Below are 26381 nucleotides of genomic sequence, written 5' to 3' on the forward strand. Positions count from 1 at the left end.
TGCTGATCCAGAGAAAGCCAAAAAAAAAACTCCAATGAGGTAGAAGCCAAATTTTCTTATTTTAGGAAAAAACAATTCCTTCCAAACTCCAATTCAGGCAATCAGAATAATCCCCAAATCACCAAACCCTCTGAAGTAGTCAGTGAGTATAACATATAATATTACACTCAAGACAAGCATCCAGGTTCCCCTTTACTCTTTTATCGAATTTACCATCAGCATGTCCTCAGACAGAGAGTTCCATAGTCTCGCTAATCTTACAGTAAAGAACCCCCCTTCTATGTTGTGTAGAAACCTTCTTTCCTCTATAGGTAGAGGGTGTGCACCCTTGTTACAGTCACAGTCCTGGGTATAAATAGATGATGGCAGAGATTTCTGTACTGACCCCTGATATATCTATATATAGTTATTAGAGCGCCCCCTTGTTACAGTCCTGGGTATAATAGATGACGGGAGAGATCTCTTTACTGTCCCCTGATATCTTTATACATAGTTATTAGGTCGCCCACTCATCTGTCTTTCTTCTAAAGTAAATAGACATAATTTTGCTAATTGATCTGGGTATTGTCGTCCCCTCATTTAATTTACACTTTTGGTCACCTGACTTTGAACCCACTCAAGCTCTGGTATATTCTTCTTGAGTATCAGTACCCAAAATTGTCTATAATATTCCATGTGTGGTCTGACCAGTGGCTTGTAAAGAAGAAGAATGTTCATGTCATATGTCCCTAGACCTCTTTTGATGCACCCCATGATCCTATTTGCCTTGGCAGCAGCTGCCTGACACAGGTTGCTCCAGTTACGTTTACTGTCAACTACAATCCCCAAGTCCTTCTCCATGTCAGTGTTCCACACTGGTTTCCCATTTAGTGTAACAGTGACATGTATTTCTCTGCCCATGTGGAGAACCTTACATTTATCAATGTTAAACCTCATGTGCCCCTTTTTTGCCGAAACATCCAAATTATGCAAATCCATTTCTAACAGTACACTATCCTCTTTTGTGTTAACTACAGTATTTTTACACAGTTTAGTTTGAAAATTGCAAACATAGATATATTGGCATTTTATGTTAATCCCATTCAATTGCATGTTTAGCCTTAGTATTTGTATTCTGTGCATTTTTACTATGTAGCTGGGCTTTAACAAATTTGCAATGCCCTTGATTAAAAACTTCCATTAATCATTTGCCCTTTATACCTTCAAAGTGGCTGTTATGCCCTCTTTTAACATAAACAGACACACAGCACCGTATTTTAAAAGTGAAAGAGAACAGACAGTGAAGGGCACAAAGCCTATAGACAAATAGCAGTAACTAAAATGGAGCACATTAAAAGAATCAAAGCAACATAGTACCTGTGTGATAAAGAATCATTTTGCTACTTTGTTGAGCTTTTCCCTAAAGACTTCTTGGTATTTCTGGCCTAAACTTTAAATCCACATTTCAATACATTGAAATGTAGCGGAGACATGTGATAGAAGCCTCCATAACAACAGCATTCAATTAGAGCTGCATTCTCCTTGGCTGGAAATGAATTCGACCATGGCAGAGTTTTACAATCTAACTGTAGTTATTCTCTTTGTATATTTGTCCCTTGAAATGTGAGGAGGTTCAACGGCTTTGCCTGATGCAGCAAATGGCAGGTTGCCCCTTATACAAAAAAGAACATTCATGTTTAAATTTACAGCTATTTAACCATTCCCATTGTGATGCATTGAATGCCCAGCACAAGCCATTCTTCAACATCTGATTAACTGGCACCACCTGCTATTGTGGGCTTTTGGATTTATTCTGCAGTCACATCTTGCTAATTCACAGCCTCAGCTCCTTCATTTCCTATTTTAGGAAATAATGCAATTTGTCATTACATTACAGCAATAGCATGACATATTTGATAAGAAAATAAATTTTCCAGGCAAGGCTTTTTCAGTTTAAAACAGTAATCCAATTGTTGGAAAAGCGCTATTCCGCCAATAGTTGAAATTAATTTACTTGAAGAAACGTGGGAGGCCTGCTTATCTATATTGATGTACTGCTCACTAATGAGGCACGTCATCGGGAATATGCTTACTGATGGCTATACGTACAGCTGAATTCTTACACTGTATTTCCAGCCAGGGTCGTGTAATTACTTTTTGTCAGACCAATACGATATCCTCTGAAATGTGCAGACTCAGAGTTTCTATATCCTGTTTTGCTAACATCTAACTGCTGAGTTCTACACTGTGATATCGGTTTATATACCAGCTAAGATATTTAATAGTTGTGAGATTTATCTCTCTTTCAGCATTTTCCAATACCTGTTATTCTGATAAAGGCCTTTATTTCATGCCCATCTGCCTACTATAAGGATTACAATGCAATATAAGGATGACAACTGGTGGAATTTAATGAGTTGTATACCTGTAGTTGCAGAATTTGTGTTTGTTGGGGATTAGTGAATTATACTGTGGTCAGACAGTTAGAAAGAGTTTTTAAGAATAGCTAAACTTGGTTGTGTATGCAATACTGGATAAAAAGGGGTGTTTTGGTTCTTTTGCTGAGAGTTTGAAAAAATCCAAGATAATCCCTCCTAAAGCTAAAATGATCACAATTGTTCCAAAATGGCCAAATAGAAATATTAACCTGCTTGCTTGAATTGAAGAGCTCAATAACCTACATATTCAAGTGATTTTTTATTAGTGTAGAAAGAACTCAGCACTTTCGGGTTGCTAGAAAACCCAATAATGTCAGGGTAACATGTTTTTCCTTTGTCAGGCTAGAAGTATAGATGTATTAGTGTGATTTTCCTTACCTATTCTTTTGGCTCAACATAATCCGAGATATGTGGCACAAGATGACCAACTATGAAAAAAAAAGATTTTGCCATGCTCTTTTTTACTACACTACCCTACTAAAACTAATTGGACACCTGAGCAATCAGAAGTAGTGTTTATATATGTTAATATTTAGTGGGGCTCCTTTGGCGTTAGTGATATCAGATATTCTCTGTGACATACTTTCTACTAACGTCTTATATACTTCATCTAGTATTTCCATCCATTTGTCCTGCAAACGTATTGCCACATTGTTGGCAGCACATTGTTGTCTAGAATGTCAAGTTACACCTCCATGTTCATGGTTCTTGTCATTACAACCAATGTGCTACATTCATGTCACATAAAATATCCCCAGACCATAATGGAACCACAGCTGTACTCAACTGTTGACACAACACAAAAGGTGCGTCCATATGACTTGAAGATGAAGTAACCTGATTCATCATTCGTCAACGTTCTTCCATTACTCAGCTGTCCAATGACGATGCTCCTAGACTGTAGATGGTTTGATGCATCTTCTTGTTACAGAGCCATAGGCACTCCATTTGCTGCTATATGGTGCCTCCATATAATGCTGATTTATGGAGGCAATCTTCCATCAAAGCAATGCTTTTAGTTTATACAGCATTAAATGGAGCATTCTATGACATTCTATCAGATTCATGTGGAATCAGAGGCTGTATCACTGTGCTGTACAACGTCGTGGTTTTATAGACTTGTAATACTGTCAAATTCATGAGCTATTAGATCAGTGTAGCAGTTAGCCAACAATCTGGTGGTGTTGAATTTTATCACTCTGATAAGTATACTACATAACCCAACAACAAAATAATGTGCACAAAAATGTCATATTAAACCAGTATTTTATTGTAAATCCATTAAAAAATCGTATATTAAAAAGATGAGTTACCATCGGAAAAACACTGAGCCATGGGTGAAGAATATCAAGACAAAGACATCATATGTCTTTAATATTAATTAAAGTACAAGTGCAAACTAATAAAGGAACATATATAAAAAGTAGTACAAATACACGTGCAAAAATATAATAAGGGAGAAACACTTAACTCAATTGTCGAGGGGGCCTCACACATGGTGTCAGCCCCACCATACATTTTGGTGTATATGCCTTCATCTGGGGGTGGTAACATGGTATTAACTTCATTAAGTTATCTGACCCTGATCAACAAAAGGCCCAAAAAAGAAGTAACCCATAAAATGTGAATTTTATTTTCAGCTTGTATATGGTGAGTTAATAAAGCAACACAATGAATCAATATTTGTTATGTTTACACCCTATGGAGGTCAAGCCCAGAGATGAATAATTCTGCATATAATTTCATTTTAGTTAGGTTTTCTTTAAGGTCAAGAATCATTCTAATGTCTAGATAATGTAGAAACACAAGTAAATCTATCAGTTCTTGGTGGGAGAGAAATCTATCAGTTCTTGGTGGGAGAAATCTTAAATCACTTCTAGTAAAAAAGAAAAGCACAACTAAAATAATATCTATTAAAGAAAACAATTTATTGCCATTCCAATTTGAAAAGTTTTGCCTTTTGTTAGGTAATGCAAATATTCATGGTACTTTGAAGTGAATTTCAGAATTTTGGAATGTTTTTAAGGATTTTTTTTTGTTTTTATTGACTTTTCTCTTTTATATAAAAAGAAATGTATCAAAAATGCTCAAACGTTAGATTCATGTTAACTACCATTCTAGAGAAAAGTGGCCATTTATTAGAAGAGAGAACAACTATCCTACCAATTTGTCCAATTACATGTCTGGATACATCACCGCAGATACAAAAATGATACAAATAAAAGAACACTTGAATACCAAAAGTACAATTTACTGTGGCTCGACAATCCATTTTGGACATCCTGATATACACACAGTATTTTTTTTTAGATAAACACCTATGTGAGCTGAACATTTTGAATAACTTCATGTAACAAAAAGCACAGAACAAAGTGTACTTGAAAGGTTATGGATGTACAAACTGTAGAAGACAATTCTAAAAGTCTATCCACTATAAAGTACATTTCTTACCATGTTTATGTAACTGAGATCAATACAAGTTCCTGGTTGAAGTCCCTCTGGTTGGTGCATTTCTACTAATGGGTTACTGGTCTGAGCCCACATTTAGGGTGATTATGGACACGGTAGATGGCTGTGATGAGAGCTTCAGTAAGCCGTTAGATTTGTGGTGTATAGTCAGTTGTGGCTGATCAATATCAGTAGTGCAAAACTTAGAGATAGAATTTTTTCCATATTGAAGTTGAGAAGAGCTAACCCTGCTGTCAGAGAATACTGATTACCTGTTACCCTCTTCACTAGTTTGGAGAAAATATAAAAATGCTATAAGGAACCTATTATAAGTCTCGAAGAACTACAAACATCTTGATTAAATTGGTGGAAATTAGAGAGGCGTGTGTTGAGCATCCAAATCGAGCTGACAATAAAGAGGTGCAGTTTGTAGATATACCACAAGCTGAATAGTTTCCAGATGCAGCAAGCACAGTTTTTAAATGATTTTCTGGGCTAAAAAAATTCCTTTGGTCAGGGAATGGTATGGGATAAAAATTAAACACTACTCACCTGTTAGATGGCCTCCTCATGTAGTTGCCACAATCCATGCCACTCTAGACCTGGAAGCTTCTTCAGCAGTTATATGCCATTCATTGTACACAAGACTGCTTAGTCAATCACTCACTTCAGCAGACATGTGCCATTCTTGGCAGTATCACCGCTGAAGCCTTTGATTGGCTGTGAAGGCCACATGTACAACGAATGGCACATGACACATGTAGCAGCAACCAAGACCAGAGTAGCAGGTGAAAATTTTTTTATGTTTTATTCTGCCCCATTATCTGCTGATGGGAGATTTTTAGTCCTAGAAAAGTCCTTAAATTTCACAGGAGTGAATGACAAGGTTCCATGACTCTTCATTAAGTCCTGAAAATAATTTGATATGTATAGTTTTATATATTAGAAGCTTTTTCAGGATTCCCATACATAATCCCATCTTCCACCAAAACTAGATTTTAGTCATGATGGTAATATTCCTACTCTTCAAAAAATAGACAATTAATGGTGCTAGCTAATGAATGCAGAAATAAAAGAAAAATGAACAAATACACCCAACTTTGTAGGAAAAAGCCCAAATCTAACCACCTAGAGGCCTTTCAATTGAGAATATTTTTTGTTTATGAAATGCAGGACTGAGTCCAGACTCCTTTGGCGTCATGTCCATGGGCGGATTGGATTCTGCATGCAGGAGCACACAATGGAATCCGACTATGTCCATGGCTGAGGACACTGCTGGTCTTCTACTTACCCATCCGGGCCTTCTATCTTCTTCACTATGGATGTATGCGGAACCACTGGACGGCACGCTGCCGCACATGCCCAGTGGATTTTTTTCCTAAACTCCTGTTTTCCTGCAGAATCTGCGGCCTGATGGGCCGCGGGTTGGACGGTATTCACACTGAAATGTAACATCCTGTGACTTGTTTTCCAGACCTCAAGTTCTGCAAATCAAATCTGCATGCTTTATTTCATCTGCGGACGCCCATTTTTCCCCATGAGTGGCTTGATTTGTGGATCTTGTGCGTGGGCCTAATCAAACCCGCCAGTGGACATTGGACCTAATGCTTGCTTTTGGGAATGTGTCAAGTGGATAACAAGATTCACAAGCAGCAACAGTTGCAATGAGATCAGGAAGAAAATTTTCTTTTTTGCTCTACATCTTTCTTCCGTCAACCTTCCTTTTCTTTTACCAGTTATTTTACATCGAACCAAAGATGGTTCTGGAACAAACAGAGTAAATCATTCACATTATACAGATGAATATATACAATGTCATATCTCCTTATGTCTAGTTTAAAACAAAGCTTTATGATGCAAGCTGCTGTATAATATAGTAATGCTAATAATTCTGGTAAAATGTAATGTGTAATTTGAAATAACTGTATTAATCCATATATTCATTCTCTATTCATTGCAGGATGGTAGAGTACTCCTTGGATCTCCAGAATATTAACTTATCTGCTATCCGTACTGTGCGTGTCCTCAGACCTCTGAAGGCCATCAACAGAGTGCCCAGTAAGTGTCCTTTTCTGCGCTAGGTATGGTATCCAGTGTCTCCTCAGTTGCTACTTAAATACATCTCCCAACATGTTCTACCACTTTGTTTGTTGGGGCATGCTGGGTATTGTAGATCAACAACTGGAAAGTCATAAATTCCCTTAGCCTGTTCTTCTCAGATATCTCCGATCTTTTCATTTGCTCTTTTTGTGGGGTTGATGGAATATGGGGATGTGTTTCCTGTGTCTGGGATCCCCTTTAGCTCTGTGTCTGCATATTTACATACAATTCTTTATCATACTATTGAAGATTGTTTTAAAAGATTTCTTTTCATATCTTTTTGTAACTCTACAACAGTAATTCAAGCCATGTGTGTTAACTAGGTTGTTCAGACTTGGAGCTAAGGAAATCCACTACATGTTCCTCCCCCTGTATCTGTATTATTGTACTGTCTGTCTGTCCATACTGTACTTCTTCTCTCAGGGCCAATTCCGCCTTTAGCTCTCCATCCCATCGCCTGTCTTTCTTCGGCCAATCAGCGGCTTGCCTTTGTTACTAAGCCCCGCCCATTCCATGCGTCCTCGTCCAATTGTGTCACGTAAGTGCTTGATTCTTTTATGTACCTTAATGTTTCTCTTGGCTGGTTGATTTCACTGCTTCAATACATTGTGACCTCCATTTTATTTCAATTTTCTTGTCGGTAAAGAATTTTACAAAAGCATGTATAAAACAAACTCAGGTAATCCATCTTAAAGTCATGAACTTTTAGAATGGAACAATACATTCCATATGTAATATAAATCAATAGTAGTGCATTGTACAAAGTGTCAAGCCATCTGATGAAGTGAAATCACCAAATAGAAATGTTAGGTCATTATAGCCGAAAGAGTCTTATTGGTAGGGTTGAAGAATACATGCCAATCAGTGACAGTTCTTGGACAGGTCTAAACAAGTTTGTTACTTTTGTTACTGATAATGAATAGTGAAGGCTAAGATACTGTGTAACATATAGTATCTTAGCCCCCACCATTCATTATCAGTAACAAAACTAACAAACTTGTTAAACTCATTTTCACCAAGGGCCACTTGAGCATTATGGTTGCCTCCAAAGGGCCTATTGTATTTGTTAGACTGTATAAATGTCACTGCTCCCTAACATAAAGTTTTAATAACCTTAGGCACCATATTACATATCATCCTCATCCATTGATCATGTTCGGAAAAAATGACAAACACAAAACAAAATTGTATATATACCTTTTATCTAGGTTGCTGATAAAGTAGTTTAAATTGTTGCACCAGAGATATTATGGTGTGCCACTTGGTCAGTAAAAGGTCAAGTTGTCCTTTAGGACCAGGTTAGATAATAGCCAGCTACTTCCACCTTTTAGCACCAAGCTTCCTAAGTTGGAGGGTAGCTAAGGTGCCTGGGTAGGGCTGTCAGAGCTGTGCCACCACCTGTGAGTTGTTGAACAAAGCAGTGTGGAGGTGCACACAAAATCCAAGATGGGACCTGCTCTCTGTGCCGGCACTGCCCCCTTTGCCAAGCGCTGGTTATGTCCTCCTTCTGCATCTGGACCTCACACGCCACATAAAATGACATGGAGCCACATTTGCCTTGTGGGCTTTGAGCTTGACACATGTGCTATATTTTGAAGGATTTATTGACATGCTTTAGTAAGAAGGTGACTCTATAATTTAGAAGCTGAAAGTTCCGGTATATAAAACAGGACCTTAATCACAACATTTGCTTTACTTACCTTCAGATGTACAGTACAGTCCAATAATCCAAGACAGTTAAAGAAGCTTTCCAAGATGTTTGATTTACATAAAATCCAGCACCCATGCTATAAAATAACAAATAGGCCTATATTCACCTCCTTCTCCTGCTCCCACTGTGTCCCACTCTGAATCTGCCCTTTGGCATCATATTTACTTGCTTCCTGAACTTGTTTACAGAATGTTGCTGATGCTGCGGCCAATGACAGAGCTAGCTCTGTAATTGAGTGCTGAACACTGTCATTGGCTGAGGCTCCTGTGACATTTTGTAAACTGCACAGGACTGCAGCCTGTACACAAACAGGAGCAGGACGAAGCAATGGTGCTGGACACAGCGGGAGCGGGGAGAGGTAAGTGTAAGTCTAGTTTTTATTTTATAGCAGGTGGAGCTGAATTTTCGTAAATCAAACATCTTGAAAAACCCCTTTAAATTGCCAAGAATCTAGATTAGCAACTCTCACATTGCAGCATGTAAAAGGCGGTGTGATGTCTGGAAGACTTTGTGATGAAGGCAGAGCTACAGTATCATTTTCCTTCCAGGTTAAAAAAAAATCAAGTTTGATGATGGCGACGACATGGCAGAGAAAATGAGTTTAAAGGCATTCTGTCATCAGGTTCATGCTTCCCAAACTATGGTTAACGGGAATCCAGGACAACTATGCACAGTGCATAGATACTTTATTCTGAAATACTGTTGTGATTCAAAATAAGCACAATTTGAAGTTTGACTAAAAGCTGAGCTTCAAGTCATTGAGGTTGGCTGCACAGCCACTGCTCGCCCACATTATGAAGAGTGGCAGCTTTGTCTCTCTGTCACTCTGTATGCTGTGGGAACCTTAATGACTTGGAGCTCATCTCTTAGTCAAACTCCAAAGTGTGCTTATTCTGAAACACTGCAGCATTTCAGAATAAAATATCTACAGGGGGCGCTATGTATTGTTATCCTGGGCTCATGCTGCTCATGGTACATGAAACTATTTAGCTTCAAAGTCTTTAGGATATATGAAGAGGTCGACTCCTAAATATTTGATGACGTGAGAGCATTTGTAAAAAGGGTTATATCTGTGAAATTATAATGGAAAAATGCTTGGAGCAGAAAGTGTTTAAAACTTCAGAATTTGAGGACTTCAAATTGCAATTAGTGGTCGATCAGAAATGTTTACAAAAATTGCCGAAATAAAGAAAAAGTTACTTGCAAATTGGCTATGATTACCAATAGAGCATTGGCAAAAGTGGCATAGGGTAAAATGGTTTGTCCGAAGACGTTGTGTTGGTCTTCATCGTAGCAATGAATGAAAAGAAGTTGAGGGCAATGCTGTCTTCTATGATTATGTAGAAAACCATTATGAGTGAAAACCATTGAGTTGCATTATTCTGGTAAGTACTATAGTTTCTACCATTTTCATGACATTTAGTTTCCAACAATTACTTTTATGATATACAGTTTTGCTGATTTACTATGTTGGATATAAATTTGCTCTACAGCTCTGGTGGTGAAAAAAAAGGTCTGATAATATTCAAGCACCCAGCAACTAGATTGTCAAAGGTTTTCCATTCCTGATTTACTTGGGTCAGAATAAAAAGTTCAATTAACTTCTACAGTTACCAGATCGCTTGCAATGCTGTAGAGGCTTTTATATCTTGGGTTGAATAGTTACAGACTTAATGCAGTCTATTACAGAGGTATTAGAGATGCTCTCATCACAGTGAAGATGGTACTCCAGTCACTGGAGAATGATCAGCACACAATGGAGCTCTAATGAAACCGGCACATGTCTCCAGGCACATGATTACATGCTATGTGACACTGCCGGAAACTGTTAACCAACCTGAGAGAATGATTGTTTAGACCCTTGAGTGAATAAAAAATTAGAAAGACAAAGCCTTATCCAAGGAGATTAGAAACTCTTCAGCTGCCATTGTAAAGGTTTTGGCATGGCATGCCCTGATTTAACCTACAATTTTGTCTGGTTTTGTGTCTATTCCCGTTGCATTAAACCTGCTGATCCTCTGTGTAACCGTCAGGCTTCACTTGTTCTTGGAATGCAGAATAGCATTGTCTGCTTTTCTATTCCACCCAGAAAAAATATAAATCTAACAGATCCTATAAAAGGAGTTATCCCTTCACAACCCCAGTCCATACCCTACATTGCGGAGCCTTCCTCTGTGAGACCGTAACAATTCTCACTCAAATAGATGCAAGCTATTGATGTACAGTGTTACATAAATGGCTGTTCACCTGACTAGCCGCCATGGAACACAACATCCGATGAACTCTTTGGCTGGAAGTTGCTTGTCAAAATCAGTGGATCATTACACAGCTCCCTTGTTAATAAGGTTCTCTTTAATGAATACATTTTCATGTAATAACAGAGCTCTAGAAAAGTTCTACTTTCCCTTAGGGCTTCTGCACACTGGCGAGAGCGATATCGGGATGTGATTGACACCCCGATATCGCTCTCTCAATCCTTCTTGATGCAAAACAGCCTCCTATCCCTGAAGGGTTGAAGGAATCTCCTGCTGTGGCTGTCACAGGCAGCAGGAGATGCTGTTCTTCTCCCATTGTTTCCTATGGGGCAGGCGGCAGCAGCGCTAGCCCCATTGAAATCAATGGGAGATACTTGCGATCCTCTGCCACTGCTGTGACAGCAGTGGCAGGGGACTCTCCACGACAAGGATTTTCAGGGGGTGGGTGGGGGGTTTGAAATATAAGCCCCCCTGAAAATAATCAATAACTGTAGAAAAATGAAAACAAAAAAGTAAAATACATCACCTTAGTAGCGCTGTCATCTCCATCGCGTCTGCTTGTAGGTCCTGGCACTTTTCTTTTGCTCTTCTTCTGGATGGAGATTGAAGCATTGCCTCTGATTGGTCACAGAACTCAGCCAATCAGAGGCAGCGCTTCTGGAGGTGGGGATTTTCAATCCCCGGGCAGAAAAAGAGCAGGAGAAGAGTGCCGGGACCTGCAAGCAGACACACCAGAGATGACAGCGCTACTAAGGTGATGTATTCTACTTTTTTTATTTTTCTACCGTTTTTGATTATTTGTGGGGGGTTGGGGTTGTCTATCAAGCCCTCCCCCTGAAATCCTTGTCGTGGAGAGTCCTCTGCCACTGCTGTTACAGCAGTAGCAGGGGATCGCAATCCTCACCCATTGACTTCAATGGGCGAGATCACAAAATGAATGACATGCCACGATTTAGTTTTACCGCTGCATCGCAAGCGTTAAAACATCGCAAATGTGCATGGAGCCATTCAATGCCATTGACTTCATATTTTTGCGATCTCTCGCAGCCTCGTAGTGCTGGAAAACCGTGTGATTCCCTCGAGAGTGTGAAGCCACTCTTAGCCCCAAAGCCAGGATCATGTAACTGACAATTGACACTACTGCACATTGTTAGCAGTGCAACATCATTGCTACTGGGATAACCTTAATTTCTTTTTTGTCCTTTTAATTTAAAACTTGATCTGAAATTTTATTTGATATAAAATGATATATTTAGTACTTATTTGATTTACTGTAGGTGATTTGATAGACTGTTGTTATCTACAACACCTGCTCTTGAACAGAAGGGAGGTATGGAGCAGAAGTACTTCTGTTCTAGGTTTCCCCTGTTGCCTACAGCTCCTTCTGTAAAATACTGCCTCTAAAATCTCTGACCTATGAAGCCCCGTCTGGGTGAGGATTGTCTGCTAATAGCCATATTTTAGACAGTGTAGAACTTTTTGGATACATTTTCATAAATTCTGATGCAAAGAAGAAATAGAAAGATACGTGGCTGTCTTTGAAGCATCAGATTTACATGACTGTATACTTGTAAGGAGCTTGCAGATTATTGTCAAGTTGGAAGGATCATCTTCTACATTTGCAGCATGTTTCATGTATAAAATAAGTGAATATATTAATACAATGGTTTTTCTTCACCCCAGACAATTTTTCTCTGAAAATAGATCATAACCCTTTCTTCACCCAATATTTCAATGAGACACGGAGCAGATTTTCTTCACATCATATCCTGTTATAAATGGTGCATAAATGTCTCATCCTACAATATATTGGTTGATTTGTTCTTCCATCTATTTTGACTGTTATGTGCTGTCATACATAAAGGTTACATTTGCAGTAAAATAGGTTGATCAACACTGTTCCTGACACAGTAATATTCTACTTCCAGTAATGGATTAAATTGTTCTGTAAAAGCGCATGCTGTGTTTTAATGTTCTATAGATAGGGCATACGATGGTGAACATCAGGAATCTTAATTGGACCGGCACAGTATAATGGACTGAATTAACACAGGAATGGGAACAGTTAAAATGTATAAATCAATGCAAGTTAGATGGCATAAGTTTATATCAATTAACAGCAAGGAAGAGAACTTCTTTGGTGTTAGATGCTATAGCATAGTGTGGTAAAACAGTACCAGATATTGCCACTAGAGGTCACTGTGGTAGTCTATTTGGCCTCTAATTGGCAACTGGGAGGTTCTGGTAAAAGGAGTGGGTGTGCCATTCCGATTCAGCTTGAGGCCCATGGGTATTAGAGACTTGGGGAGTAGATTGTGTATGGAAAAGACTGTGCTGCAAAGACAGTAATGATAGCAGACTTTGAGTATGCTGATTTTGATGAGATGAATGTGATATGTTTAGGCATTTGGCCTTTCTGGTAATGAGAGATAAAGATAATGTATAGTTAGCGTCCGGACAGCCAGGGCTTATTTTTATATACCGGTTAATGTACAGCGTTAGGCCTTAGTCAGACGGGCGTTTTTTCGCGCGATTTGCGGATCGCATGACGGATGCGCATCCGCAAATCGCGTGACCGGTGCGCGCAAGTCGCCCGCAAATCGCCCGAAAATCTGCTCCTAGCCGCGTTTCATTAGAAACGGGCCGGAGCTGTCCAGCGCATTGCATTCAATGGAGACGGCAATACAGCCGTCTCCATTGAAAGCAATGCGCTGCGGGCGAGCCCGGGATGAATTGTCGGTAAGGGCTTAAATATATAAGCCCTTACCTGCAATTCATCCTAAAATGTGTTAAAATAAAAAAAAATTGTATACTCACCTGCCGGCAGCCGGAGCTCCGAGCGGCCGTCCTGCAGTGGGTGTGAAGGGGGTGTGAGTCAGACCTACCCCCTGATTGGCTCAGCGCTGAGCCAATCAGAGGCATGCCTCACTCACACCCATTCATGAATGGATGTGAGTCAGACCTGCCCCTGATTGGCTCAGCGCTGAGAGGCAGCAGTCACTCACCCATTCATGAATTCATGAATGGGTGTGTGAGTGAAACCGGCCTCTGATTGGTCAGGCTGTGACCAATCAGAGGCAGATCATTCAGCAGGCGGGGATTTTAAAGCCCCGCCGGCTGAATAGTGCCGAGAAGCAGTTCAGGAGAACTGACAGCGGCCGCGGCTGGACTCCGGCTGCAGCGGAAAGGTGAGTATACAATTTTTTTTTTATTTTAACACATTTTAGAATGAATTGCAGGGAAGGGTTTATATATTTAACCCCTTCCCGACAATTCACCCCGCGCACGCCGGCAGCCCATTGCTTTCAATGGAGCGGCTGTATTGCCGCTCCATTGAATTCAATGGGCAAACATCGTTCTTCTCTGTCACAGCTGTTACAGCTGTGGCAGAGAAGAATGATTTGTCTTCTATATGTTCTCAATGGGGTCGGCGCTACTGCCGCCGGCCCCATTGAGCGCATATAGAGAAGAGAACAGGAATCGCAGATCGCAGATAGGTGCGATCTGCGATTTTTTGTTCTATAATTTATCGGACGAGCGCATAAAAAGCGCTCATGTGTCCGATACCATTGCAAAGCAATGGTTTTAAAAAATCGCCGGACGCATGCGCATGCGCAAATCACGGCTAAAAACGCCCGTCTGACTGAGCCCTTAAGTGCTGTGAACCATTGCTATGATGGAAATAAAATTGGCAGGCACCAGCCTTTAAAGAAGTTCCGGTTGTAAAGTATAGTTCTGGGGGTGGTGTAAACCTTCTTGGCGAAGAAGATGGCGTTCCCAAGACATGACTAATCCCCTATTGTCAAATTATGCTAATACCGTCCATTGATAAGATTTTGACTCCTACAAACCTTGCAAAGTTTTCATCCCAAACAGTTAGGTACATTTGCAGTTCCTATTATTACATTGCAAAGGCATTTCAGAAATAAGTGCAGTAAGATGGATCGCTCTCAGGGTTCTGCCTACATGGGATATTGTACAACCTTTGAATATTCATTGGCTTTCAGCCGCTGTGTTACCGTCTCTATAACTGTGTTTCGTTTAAGTGGACATGACCCTTGCTTGACATGAATCATTTAAACACTCTGACACACCGAAGAGGTCAGTGTTGTACTTAATGTTCTGAGTATACATTGACTATTGCTTCTGAAATATCTGAGCATCAAGATAAGAAAAGTGTGCCATCCGTCTGATTTGCCTGTATAATCTTTTATGATTGACACAAAAAATAGAAATGCAGCCGGTCTGCAACATTGTTTCAAACCATATTGTGACTCTATTGACATCACCGAACCATAAATATTTCAAGTGTAGCATGTAAGATCTGACTCATACTGAACCAACATCTCTCAGAGTGTAACGACTGTAGATGTGGAACCACTGTGTCAACCTACCGTGTAGGTGATGATCCAGTCCTGCACAGTTGACAGCCGATTCTAGCGTGGGAGGTAAGATACCAAATGTACAATCCCTTCTATGCAGATGGAAACAAGGGGAAGTATCTTGCCCTGAACTGACAACCAGGATAGGGAAACCCCTGCCTATAAGCAGGGCTGGCGTCCCGATAAGGACAACTCCACAGTCTTCTTCTAGGTGCTGACTGATCCAAACAGGACAGAACACCTATAAAACAAATGACAGAACAATACCAGGGAGAACAGGAACAAAGGAGGCACAGGCTGCGAGAACAGAGAAACAGACTCACAAGGATAACAGACAGCAGGATACACGAACGGAGGACACAGAACACGAGCAGATAGCAGTGGCTAAACATGGAGTTATGAACATGAATCACATAACAATACTACAGCACTGTCTGAAAGGCCCAGGGCAGCTATGAGGGGCTGCTGATAAGTCTTTGGCTTTACCCAGAAATAAACAAGATAGGAAGATGAAACTTTACATTTATTCCACATACTCTCCACTGATGTCAACACATTTCTTACATCAGTATTCCAAGTTCTGTAAGCTTTGCAAAAAGAAGGATTTCCGTTGTGCCTCAAACTAGTTATCCGTAGCAGCCATGGCATCAGAAATGGTGTGAAATTTGGTACCCTTGAGGTGTTTCTTCAGGTTTGGAAACAGATGATAGTCGGAGGGAGCTAGATCTGGTAAGGTGGGTGGTCAACCAGCTGGAAGCCTAGCCCCACCAGTTTTGTCATGATCGCTTGTGCAGTGTGAGCAGAGGCGTTGTCTTGCAGGAACAAGGTTCCTTTGGACAGCTTACCATGCCTTTGGCCTTCAGAGCTGCCTTCAATTGATCCAAAAGTTCAATGTAATACCTTGCATTGATGGTGGAACTATTTTGAAGGTAGTCTACTGGCAGCACGTCCTCCTTATCGCAGAACACAGTGGCCATCACCTTAGTGGTTGATATTTGCACCCTGAACTTCTTTGGGTGAGGAGAACCATTTTCCTTCACTCTTTTGACTGCTCCTTGGTTTCAGGGTCATACAAATAAATCCAGGTCTCATCCATAGTAACCAGTTGATCCAGGAAGTCCGGAAACGCTGACAAATAGATCGGGAAGTTTTCACTCACATGCTTTTCTGATCTGTTGTCAAACATTTGGGGACCCACTTTGCAGATAGCTTCTTCATGTTCAAATATTCATGGATAATGACCCAAACACGTTCATGAGAAATCCCCATGGAGTCTGCTATTCCTTTAGCTGAAATTCGCCGATTCTCCAGTATGAGGTTGTGCACAGCATCGACGATCTCCGGAACAACAACCTCTCTTGGTCGTCCAGGTCGTTCCTCATCATTGGTGCTGAAGTAGCCTGTTTTAAATTTGGCAACCCAGTTCTTAACTGTAGAATATGAAGGGCATTGATCCCCCAATGTCTGCGACATATCACCATGAATATCCTTCGCGGACTTTCCTTGCAGAAACAAGAATTTTATCACTCCTCTGCTCTCATTTGCGGTGAATATCGCCTTAGACTCCGCCATTTTGTTTTCCCATATCACTGTTGCCATAAGCTACAAACACAAAATTTTGAAAGCATATATTAGACACATAAGGATTTCATGTGATGTAACATTCGTTACCATAGAAACAAAAAAAGAACACAAAGCCAAAGACTTATCAGCAGCCCCATATATAGGGCGGTGATTAGAAAAGGTGCATCAGCTGAGCAGGAGTCCCAGAAGCAATTAACCCTAGGAGTGCTGGAAGAGAATAAATGTAAGTTCAATAAACAGGGAGAGCAGGACGATGCCCTTGCCTGCCAGACACAGAAGCAGAAGATTGAACAGCGCACCTAACAGAGATGTATGAATGCGTCCAAAACAATTATTATTTCAAGATATATGAGAATCAGGCATATAATAACATTTAATACTACTCAGGACAACATTCTCTGTTCAAATTTGTGTAGTGGTTGCAGAAGGTCTCCAACCACTAATCTTCTGTGTCCATACATATTATATCAAAATATGTAAACTGATATACAAGAGCCTGAATAACATGCAAAGATTGAAGAATTCTTAAAATTTTTAATGCACTATGGGGCGATAAATCTTTCAGATTCCCACATCCAGCAGGAATCTAAACAACTCTCATTCAATGTAGATGCTGCCCTGACTGAACACTGAATGAGAATTTGTTTGCTGCTCATTCGTTGTTTAGTTTCTGCATACAGGAAAGTGAACAATGGTTCAGCCCATGTAAGCAGACAATCATTCACTTATAAACGAATGCCTGCTTATGGTGAATGGTGGCAGGCATCCGGAATGATCCCCGATCTGCTCCTCCTCCATTTACTGAGTGATGCTCATTCCTGTATAAAAGCACAGGAACAATTATCGCTGGGATGACCAGTTTGGCATCTGAGCCTGAGAGGTCACTTGTTTGTAAAAGGGCCCTTACAGATGTTTAATGTCGGCACCGTTGGCGACATGGCGACTAGTGACTTCTTTCCTGCAATACTTAGTCATACTTTGCATTATTCTGTGGTTTCTGTAGCTCTTGATGTCCTGGCTCTTCCCCTCTGATTTTAAATTTGACCCTCATGATGTTTCAAGGTCTCTGCAGCCCTTGATGTCCTGTCTCCTTCCTTCTGATTCTCAAGGTATTGGTCATGTTGTCCACTTGTCTCACTCGCTTGAAGAAATTTCACTGTCCTTGCTTTTTGCTGGACTTGTCCAATTAGTTTCCATTTTTTGCTAAAGGCCCATTTAGATGGAACGAATGCCGGGCAAACGATGCCCGACACTCGTCCCCGCATACACTTGATCTCATGCTATTGCACGGGAGCTAGTATTGCTGGCTCGCTCACAGAGCAGCCAGCAGGGGGGCTGCAGGAGATTTCTCTCCTTGCTCTCCCCATCCCTCTCCAGTGACTTAACATAGCAGCCGTTCAATAGTGAACGGCTGCTACTTACACTGAATGATCATCGTTCAGCTCATCATCCATCATTTATGTAGCATAAACAATGGACGATGAGCTGAACGATGAGCGTTCAGTGTAAATAGCAGCTGTTCAGTATTGAATGGCTGCTATGTCAAGTCGATGTAGTGGGGCAGGGGAGAGCTAGGAGAGAAATCTTCTCCTGCCACCCTGCTGTGAGCCAGCAATACTAGCTCCAGTGCAGCAGCAAGAGAGCTAGTATGTGTGGTGACGAGTGTCAGGCATTGTTTGCTTGACATTCGTCCAGTGTAAATGGGCCTTTAGGCAGTCTGGATCCACCTTACATAAAATTATTCACCACACAGAATTACAAAGCATATCATGTGAAAATGTGTTGTTTGTTTGCTCTTGATCAGCTCCTACATGCCTTGATGTCTCTCAACCATGTTTGTTCATTAAATAATGCCTTTACAAATTGAATATCAATTTTCTTATTTTTTTTGGTTTACCAAAAAATATGAGACTTGTGGCATAGTGGTTCTTTCAATAGGAAATGTTAAGCTGCAGTTACTTTACACATCAGAGTCTTATCGCCATAGTTTTATAATGTTTGCAATTGCACCCAAATTTCTCTTGTCCGTTATCTGATTACATCACACCTACTGACTTTCTGTAATACCGGAGGCATGTCACTCCCGATATTCCACTCTAAAATATACTAACTTTGTTAGGTCATGATGACCTTTCAGCAACACTGTGCTCACAAGGTATGCTCGCCTCTCTACTGCTTTTACTTCTTTTTACATCATTTTAGCTTTAATTAAGTCTACACTGCGATGTTTTATGCTTTGAAGGAAGCAGTTAGCTCAACCCTGACCAAGTAAATTGTGTTTTTCCTTTAAAATTCTGTCTTTTATATACTTAATTAGCAGAATGTAAAAGTATCATCAGGAGTTTGATTGCTTACATGTGGTTTCTTCCTAACATAAAAAGCTTGTCACTACTTCATTTTGTGGTTTAGACACTAGAATTAATCAACCTGGAGCATAATGTGTCTGTAAAGGCCCATTTAGACACAATGATTATCGCTCAAAATTTGCTCAAAAGCCACCTTTTGAGCAATAATCCTTGTGCGTAAATGTGCCCATCCTTCCTTGTTCGGCTAAACAATGAATTTCAGTTCTGCTTGAAAACCATTGTTCGGCAGAACAGCTGATAAGCAGGACCACATGCTTTGATTGCTTTGTCTCAGCTGTTCTGAGCTATCAGCCTCTCTGGCAGAACAAAGCGGAAGTAATCAGGAAACAGCGGGTGGTCTGTCCCCTGAATACAGCTCCCAGCTACTCACAGGCTACTACTTGGTACTAATAGGCATTAGTACCAAGTAGTAGTTTACGCAAAATGATTGCTCAAAAGCCATCTTTTGAGCATTCATCTTTGTGGTGTAAATGCACCTTTAATATAGTGGAGCCATCCTGTGAATTGATAACCTCTTTCAGCTCAGACATTGTATGTCTTACATTTTATCTTTCGCTCTTATGATGAAAGGATATGCGGTATCTACCATTGGCTACTTGTTTTCTTCTGCTTCCAATACTTCATTCTTCAAACCTTATAATGATATTAGAAATATCTGATCATTTTTTCCTCTTGAAGCGGCATCAGTCTTGTCTTTTGGCTATGTCTGGTATTCCAGCATAATTACATTCAATTGAATGAGGCTGAGCTGCAATACCAACCGCAGCATATGGGCATGTGGAGGGGGCTGTTGTCTGGCAAAGAACCAACGAAAGGATAACTTTTTTTTTCTAATGCAATCTCTTTTGGGTCCATTCTAAACAGTATCTACAATGGTGCAATGATTCTTGATGACTGATGTCATGCCCTTTATCATGGCATGACCATAAAACATTTACATTTAATTCTGTTTATGTTTGAAGCAAAAAAAAAGCCCAAGGAAAGAAAAGACCTTTGAAAAACTCCTTGTTGCACATCCAATGCTGTGAATACCAACAGCGGGCTGCATATATAGTATATTGTAATTGATGCATAGTATTGGTATCAGTATAGGCACTGAGGAGAATTTATTCACAATGTCATCAGTGATAGACTATTGAATCTGCTTCCTGCCCATAGTGAGGGCTCAGTCACACGGGCGTGTCCGGGCGCCGATGCGCCCGTCTTACTGTGGGAAGAAGACGGCCGCACTGAAGGTACGGACGACTCTCCGCACTGCCGGAAGAAAGAACACGTGTTCTTTCTCCGCACCTGCAGTGCGACCGTCTTATCCTGCATTAACACAGGCGCATTGGCGCCCGGATGCGCCCGTGTGACTGAGCCCTAACATAGTGATACCCATAGTATTAGAAAAAGTCTCATGAATACCTTGGAAAAACAGATGACACAGCAATTCTATATTTGGTAGGATGTTACTTCTGTCACTAAAAAATGATACCACGTGGCTGACAAATCAAAAAGACTCCCACACTGGAATATCCTAAATCTTTTTTGGTTTGGTGGAATGATAAACTTCCTGCACGTTTACTTGATTTAATTCAGCTGATCATCTCATTTGAACACGAGAAACCTAAACCCCTTCATTCAGTCATCCAGGAAACTCAATCTTCACTACAAACTCATAATGTATGGCATCGCACAAATCTTTACAACTCACTAAACTAGAGGATTGTATTACTTCTATCAAAGACTCCAAGTTTGAAGAAGACACACATGACCATCAGACTAATGCTGTGATACTTGTCGCTTACAGCGCAAAACACCTAACAAGAAGCCAAAATCCATTTTAAAGAAGCCTAATACCAAACAAAAATGTGAGATTTTCTTCTTCAGATCTGGAGATGTCTGATGTACAAACTGATTTTTTAGATATGGATGGTTCTTCCAATTATTTTGTGGCTTCAAATAAACACAAAGCTCCTTTTTGTACAGCTCACCAGACTCCTAATTTTCCCTCTACAAACACCCAGCATACTGCCAAAAATCCATCAAAAAACTACGACGAAGGGCGGTAGAAAACACCAGAAAGATACAACTACAATATGCAACCACAAACAACTTGTATCAGATGATCAAAGAGGTTAATACATTTTTTCGACTATTAACTGTGTAGAAAGATTTTTCCAATATTCCTACTATATAAAAACCTACTCCATTTATTCCTATTACTTTGGATCAAGTACAGTTTTTGAATAGCGCTGGCCAACAAGCTATCCCTTTGGAAATTATGTTTGAAGAGCAATTAACTACTCTAGCTCTCATTAATTTATGAGATGAGCCCATTTCTCCTGTGGATGTCTTTTCTACAATCATTAATAAATGTTTAAAAAAATCTAGATTTTTATCCTCTCTAAACAAGGAAGGCAATGGCAAGCCACCCTGCAAAACAAGTCTGCCAAGAAAATACCACGATCTGACGTCACCCAGGGAGTCAGTCGCGATTCGATGCCTGCACCAGGGGACTTTACCTTAAACAAGGACTTCAGTTTTGGACTCTTTTCAAATTCGAGTGAAAAAAGAACTTACATATTTCAGTCCGGCTTCCTCCCCACACACGCGATTGAAAATGCCTTCACAAAAGTGTCAAATGACCTGATGACAGCAAAGTCGAGGGGCGACTACTAATCCTCCTCAACCTCTCTCCACTGCATTTGACAATATTGACCATGATCTCTTCCTTGCTAAGCTTCACTCTATCGGCCTAAAAGATACTGCTCTCCTGGTTCTCCTCCTACCTCTCTGACCGCTCTTTCAGCGTCTCCTTTGCTGGCTCTATCTCCTCTCTGCTCCCCCTTACTGTTGGGGTCCGCCAGGGCTCGGTCCTCGGTTCCCTCCTCTTCTCTATCTATACTGCCCCAATCAGACAAACCATCCACAAATTTGGCCTCCAATACCATATCTATACTGATCAAACCCAGCTATACACCTCTTCCCCTGACATCTCTGAACCATTCATCCAAAATATCACTGCTGTCTGTCCGCTGTCTCTAAAACTATGTCCTCGATTTTTCTCAAACTTAACCTCTCTAAAACTGACCTCTGCTTACCGCCTTCAAACCAACCTCCCCCCAACATCTCTATTCCAATGTCTGGCATCATAATAACCACCAAACAACATGCCCACTGTTTTGGGGTCACATTGGAATCCGATCTCTCCTTTACCCCCCAAATCCAATCCTTGGCCCGAATATGCCACCTGCACCTCATGTACATTGATAAAATCTGGCCATTTTTCACCTTGGGCATGCTAAAGACACTCGTTGTCTTCCTCATCCATTTCCGACTCGATTACTGTAACTCGCTGCTCATTGGCCTTCCCTGCATCAGACTCTCCCTTCTACAATCCATACTAAATGCGGCAGCTATACTAATTTTCCTATTCAGCTGCTTCTCAGACACCTTCATACTATGCCAGTTACAGCATTGGCTGCCCATCCACTACAGGACTAAATTCAAACTCATCACCTTCACCCACAAAGCTCTTCCTGGCGCCAAGCCACCATACATCACCTACCTCCTGTCCGTACACCACCCAGCCTGCACACTCCGATCAGCCAACACATTGAGATTAAATGCCCCTCTAATTCGATCCTCACAAGCTCACCTCCAGGACCTGTCCAAAGCAGCACCGGTCCTCTGGAATGCTCAACCCCAAGGCATCCAGACAATCTCAGATGCATGGAACTTCAGACGCACCTTAAAAACACACCTCTTCAGGGTGGCATACCAAATCTCCTGATCTAATCCCCCACCCCCACAACATGCCCCCTGCCCCCTTACCTATCATATACATATTCTGCCCCTGTACCTGCTTAACACCCCCTGTTCTGTTACCTAATAATTAAATACTGTATGTAATTTTCGCAGGTTTGGAGTATATATGAAGGGAGATCAGGGGTCGATATCGCTCCATGCAATGTGGGTGACAGCTGTTTTTTACAGCTGACCCCCACCCACAACAGCTCTGATTAGTATTGCTGCTGATCAGAGCTGGTAACCCTTGAAATGCATCAGTCAATTCTGACAGCAGCATTTAAATGCTCCGATTGATATTTGGGTGTCCCATACAGCTCCCGTGATAAGATCACGGGTTGCAATGAGGTTGCCATAGCAGCTAGGGGCATTCTGAAAGGCCATATGGCTGCCATTGTGGATTGCCTATCAAGCGACATCTATGGGGTGGCTTGATAGATTGCCTGTCAGATCGCGGTATAATGTCATGCTATGGCATTACATCATACTGCAGGAGAGATCAAACCATTGCAAGTTCTTGTCCCATATGACCTATTGTCACTACAGGGGGATGTTTTCCCTGTAGCTGGGGCTCCTATGAATGATTCCACGTCCAAATATGGAGAAATTATATTATTGCTGTGTGAGTTGGCTTCAATCACCCTTGGGGTCACATGTTGCCTTCCTTTGGATTAAACAGTAAGGGATTAATACAAATGCAGCAAACGTTAACTTGACGTGTAATGCATTACCTATAACGCACTATAATGCTGTATTTTGAGTTATCATGATGCACTGGTCATGTTAACAAGTGCTACATCTGTACACCATACAAAGCTGAGCATTTGAATGAATACTGTTCCTCTCATTAAGTGTGCATGTGTTCTCAATAGGGAGAAGGAAATAAACTGCTATCATACACCTCTGATGACAGATTACCTCTCGTGAGAACAAAGGATTGGGCATACTGAAATCCAGTATGGCCGATCCTTTTTTCACCCTATAATCCATACACATTGGATGTTCGGCTGGTTTAGCCAATGTTCATCTAATGTGTGGCCATATTTAGAAAGGCTGAGCTTGAACAACGTGTGTCTTTTTAGAACCCGAATAACAATGTACCTATGTAGGAATGTCTCAAGGTAGTGAATGATTTCATAACATGACACAACATTGAATGGGAATCTTTGTGGATTTCCACATATACTCCATTCAATAAACATAAGCCTTCCCCTACCCAAAAGTATAGCATGTACATAGTTCTCATCGATTAGCAGTTAAAGAGCTACATAATATTTGGCAATATATAAGTTTTCCATCATTACACGGGTGGTACGTAGTAAGCTACACAAATGGTTTGCAGGATGCTCTTCCTATTGGGTGTATGTGCCTGCTGTGAAGAACTCGGTTTATTAATTTCAGTAGGACGTGGACTTCTTTAAAGAGGTGTGTGATTCTGTTGCTGTTGTGCTCGGGATAATAGTTTTCGGAGAACACCTTTTGACACCATTGACTAAACAATACTACTCTCATCCAAGTATCAAGATTAAGCTCTTAATACATTTAGATCCCTCACTAGACCCTACAAGCAACTCCGACAAACTCTGATATCCTTCTGTAAACACTGGTGGGTGCTCATCAAAGCATTATTCCCTCCTAGTTTTTGATCTAAGTGTTTGCTGTAAATCCCTGAGGAAAAGATCAGAGAGAACCATTTCAAAGAGTTTGTACTTCCTCTAAACTTGTTACCATTAGAAAAAGAGGCCAAGTTTACTCTTCCGAAAATAAACAGGAAAAAAAGGATAAACCTGACACAGCTTGGGACGCTGCAGGAGGTTTGTCAACATGAGTGAATACTCTTGCTGTCAGACGCTAATGAAAAGTGCTTGTGGCAACGACATTGCAAGGAACTGACTGATAAGATATCTTTATAATTCATGTCAGATTTCCTCTACTGATGCTCTTTTTGTTCCTTTCTTTGGTCAATTATAAGCACTAAGGTAAGCACGTTAAAGCGTACATCACCACATATCTATTCTGTCATATCTCCCTTTTGCCATGTTCTACATTATTATACCGTTTACTGTGTAGCCTTTATGGAACGGAATGTGTTTGCTCTTTGTTCTTTAAAGTAGGTTAGGATTGTGGCGATAAGTGGCTGAAGATGTTGCCAGTAGATTTGACACTATTTTCTATATCAGCTCCATCCATTTGTTTTAATATCAAATATGTCAAGACGAGGCTTAGACATTATACTTGGAGCATTTTCAGATATAGTGGAAGCTAATTTTTGCTTCATTTTAAACATCATTATGTACAATTATTTTGAGTTATTTAATACCACTTGATTTAACAACCCATTAATGGTGCAGAATATAGAAAACACAACAGCAGGTGCCATCAAAATCTAGCATAGATCTATGTTAGATCCACTCACCGCTAAATTTAAAATGTCCTTATTAACATCCAGGCATATAAAAAAGAGATGGGGCTGCTTGAAGTTAAGAATAGTGGGGAAGTCTGAATAAGGGGTTGAGGGCTCTTTTACCTTATATTATGGCAAGTGCTCCATTCGAAGGGTAAATACACTTGGGATGAATTTGCTACAGATTTTGAGATTGCACACGGGAAAGCCACCGCAGAACACACTAGCAATAAAGTTGATGAGATATTAATAAATTAACAAATTTCATCTACAAACTACAGAAACTGACCTGTGGTGGAGATCTTCAGCATGTCAATTTATGTTGCAGATTTGATTTATCCACTTCAATGGGGAAGCCAAAATCCACAATGAAATATATTGTTGCAGATTTAGCTGGGAATTATGGCCTAATGTCCACAGGAAAATTTGGGCCCGTGCGGATTCTCCATGCAGAATCCCGCCGAGGATCCCTCCTTTTCTATAGACATGAGGCCAGAAAATACGTCATACTTACCTGTCTGGATGCTGCAGATTTTCCCTACGTTGCAGCCGGATCTTCTTTCTTCGGCCCAGCGGATGTGCTCAGCACGCCGGCAGCGTGCCGCACGCATGCACTGTGCACTTTTTTTTTAATTTCTGCTTTCCCACGGTTCCATGGCAGAGCAGAGATTCAGCTGTGGGCGTGCCGCGGATATGGACGGCTTCCATAGGCTTCAATGGAAGCCACGAGAGCCGTCCGTGCGGCAGACCCGCAGGAAAATGAAGCATGCTGCGACTTCTTTCCGTGCGTGCGACTCACATGCTGGGAAGAAATCCCATCTGCATGCTTTTAGCTGCCCTACAGATGCTAATGCATCCCCATGGGTAGCAAAATGCAGTGCGAGGGCCACGCGCGTATTTTATAAATAAAATCCACCCGTAG

The 26381-nt window shown here is 40.8% G+C and overlaps 1 protein-coding gene across 1 annotated transcript in view; it reads left to right on the forward strand.

The window, feature by feature from the left end:
* The window catches only part of CACNA1I (calcium voltage-gated channel subunit alpha1 I), a 459267-nt gene that overhangs the window by 81294 nt on the left and 351592 nt on the right, over window positions 1-26381 (forward strand). Inside the window, exon 3 of the mRNA XM_066596427.1 lies at window positions 6826-6923. Within this exon, the coding sequence (XP_066452524.1) occupies window positions 6826-6923 (98 nt within the window). The remainder of the gene's footprint in view (window positions 1-6825; window positions 6924-26381) is intronic.

The sequence above is a fragment of the Eleutherodactylus coqui genome, chromosome 3 (genome assembly GCF_035609145.1).
Source record: "Eleutherodactylus coqui strain aEleCoq1 chromosome 3, aEleCoq1.hap1, whole genome shotgun sequence".
Classification (NCBI taxonomy): Eukaryota; Metazoa; Chordata; class Amphibia; order Anura; family Eleutherodactylidae; genus Eleutherodactylus; species Eleutherodactylus coqui.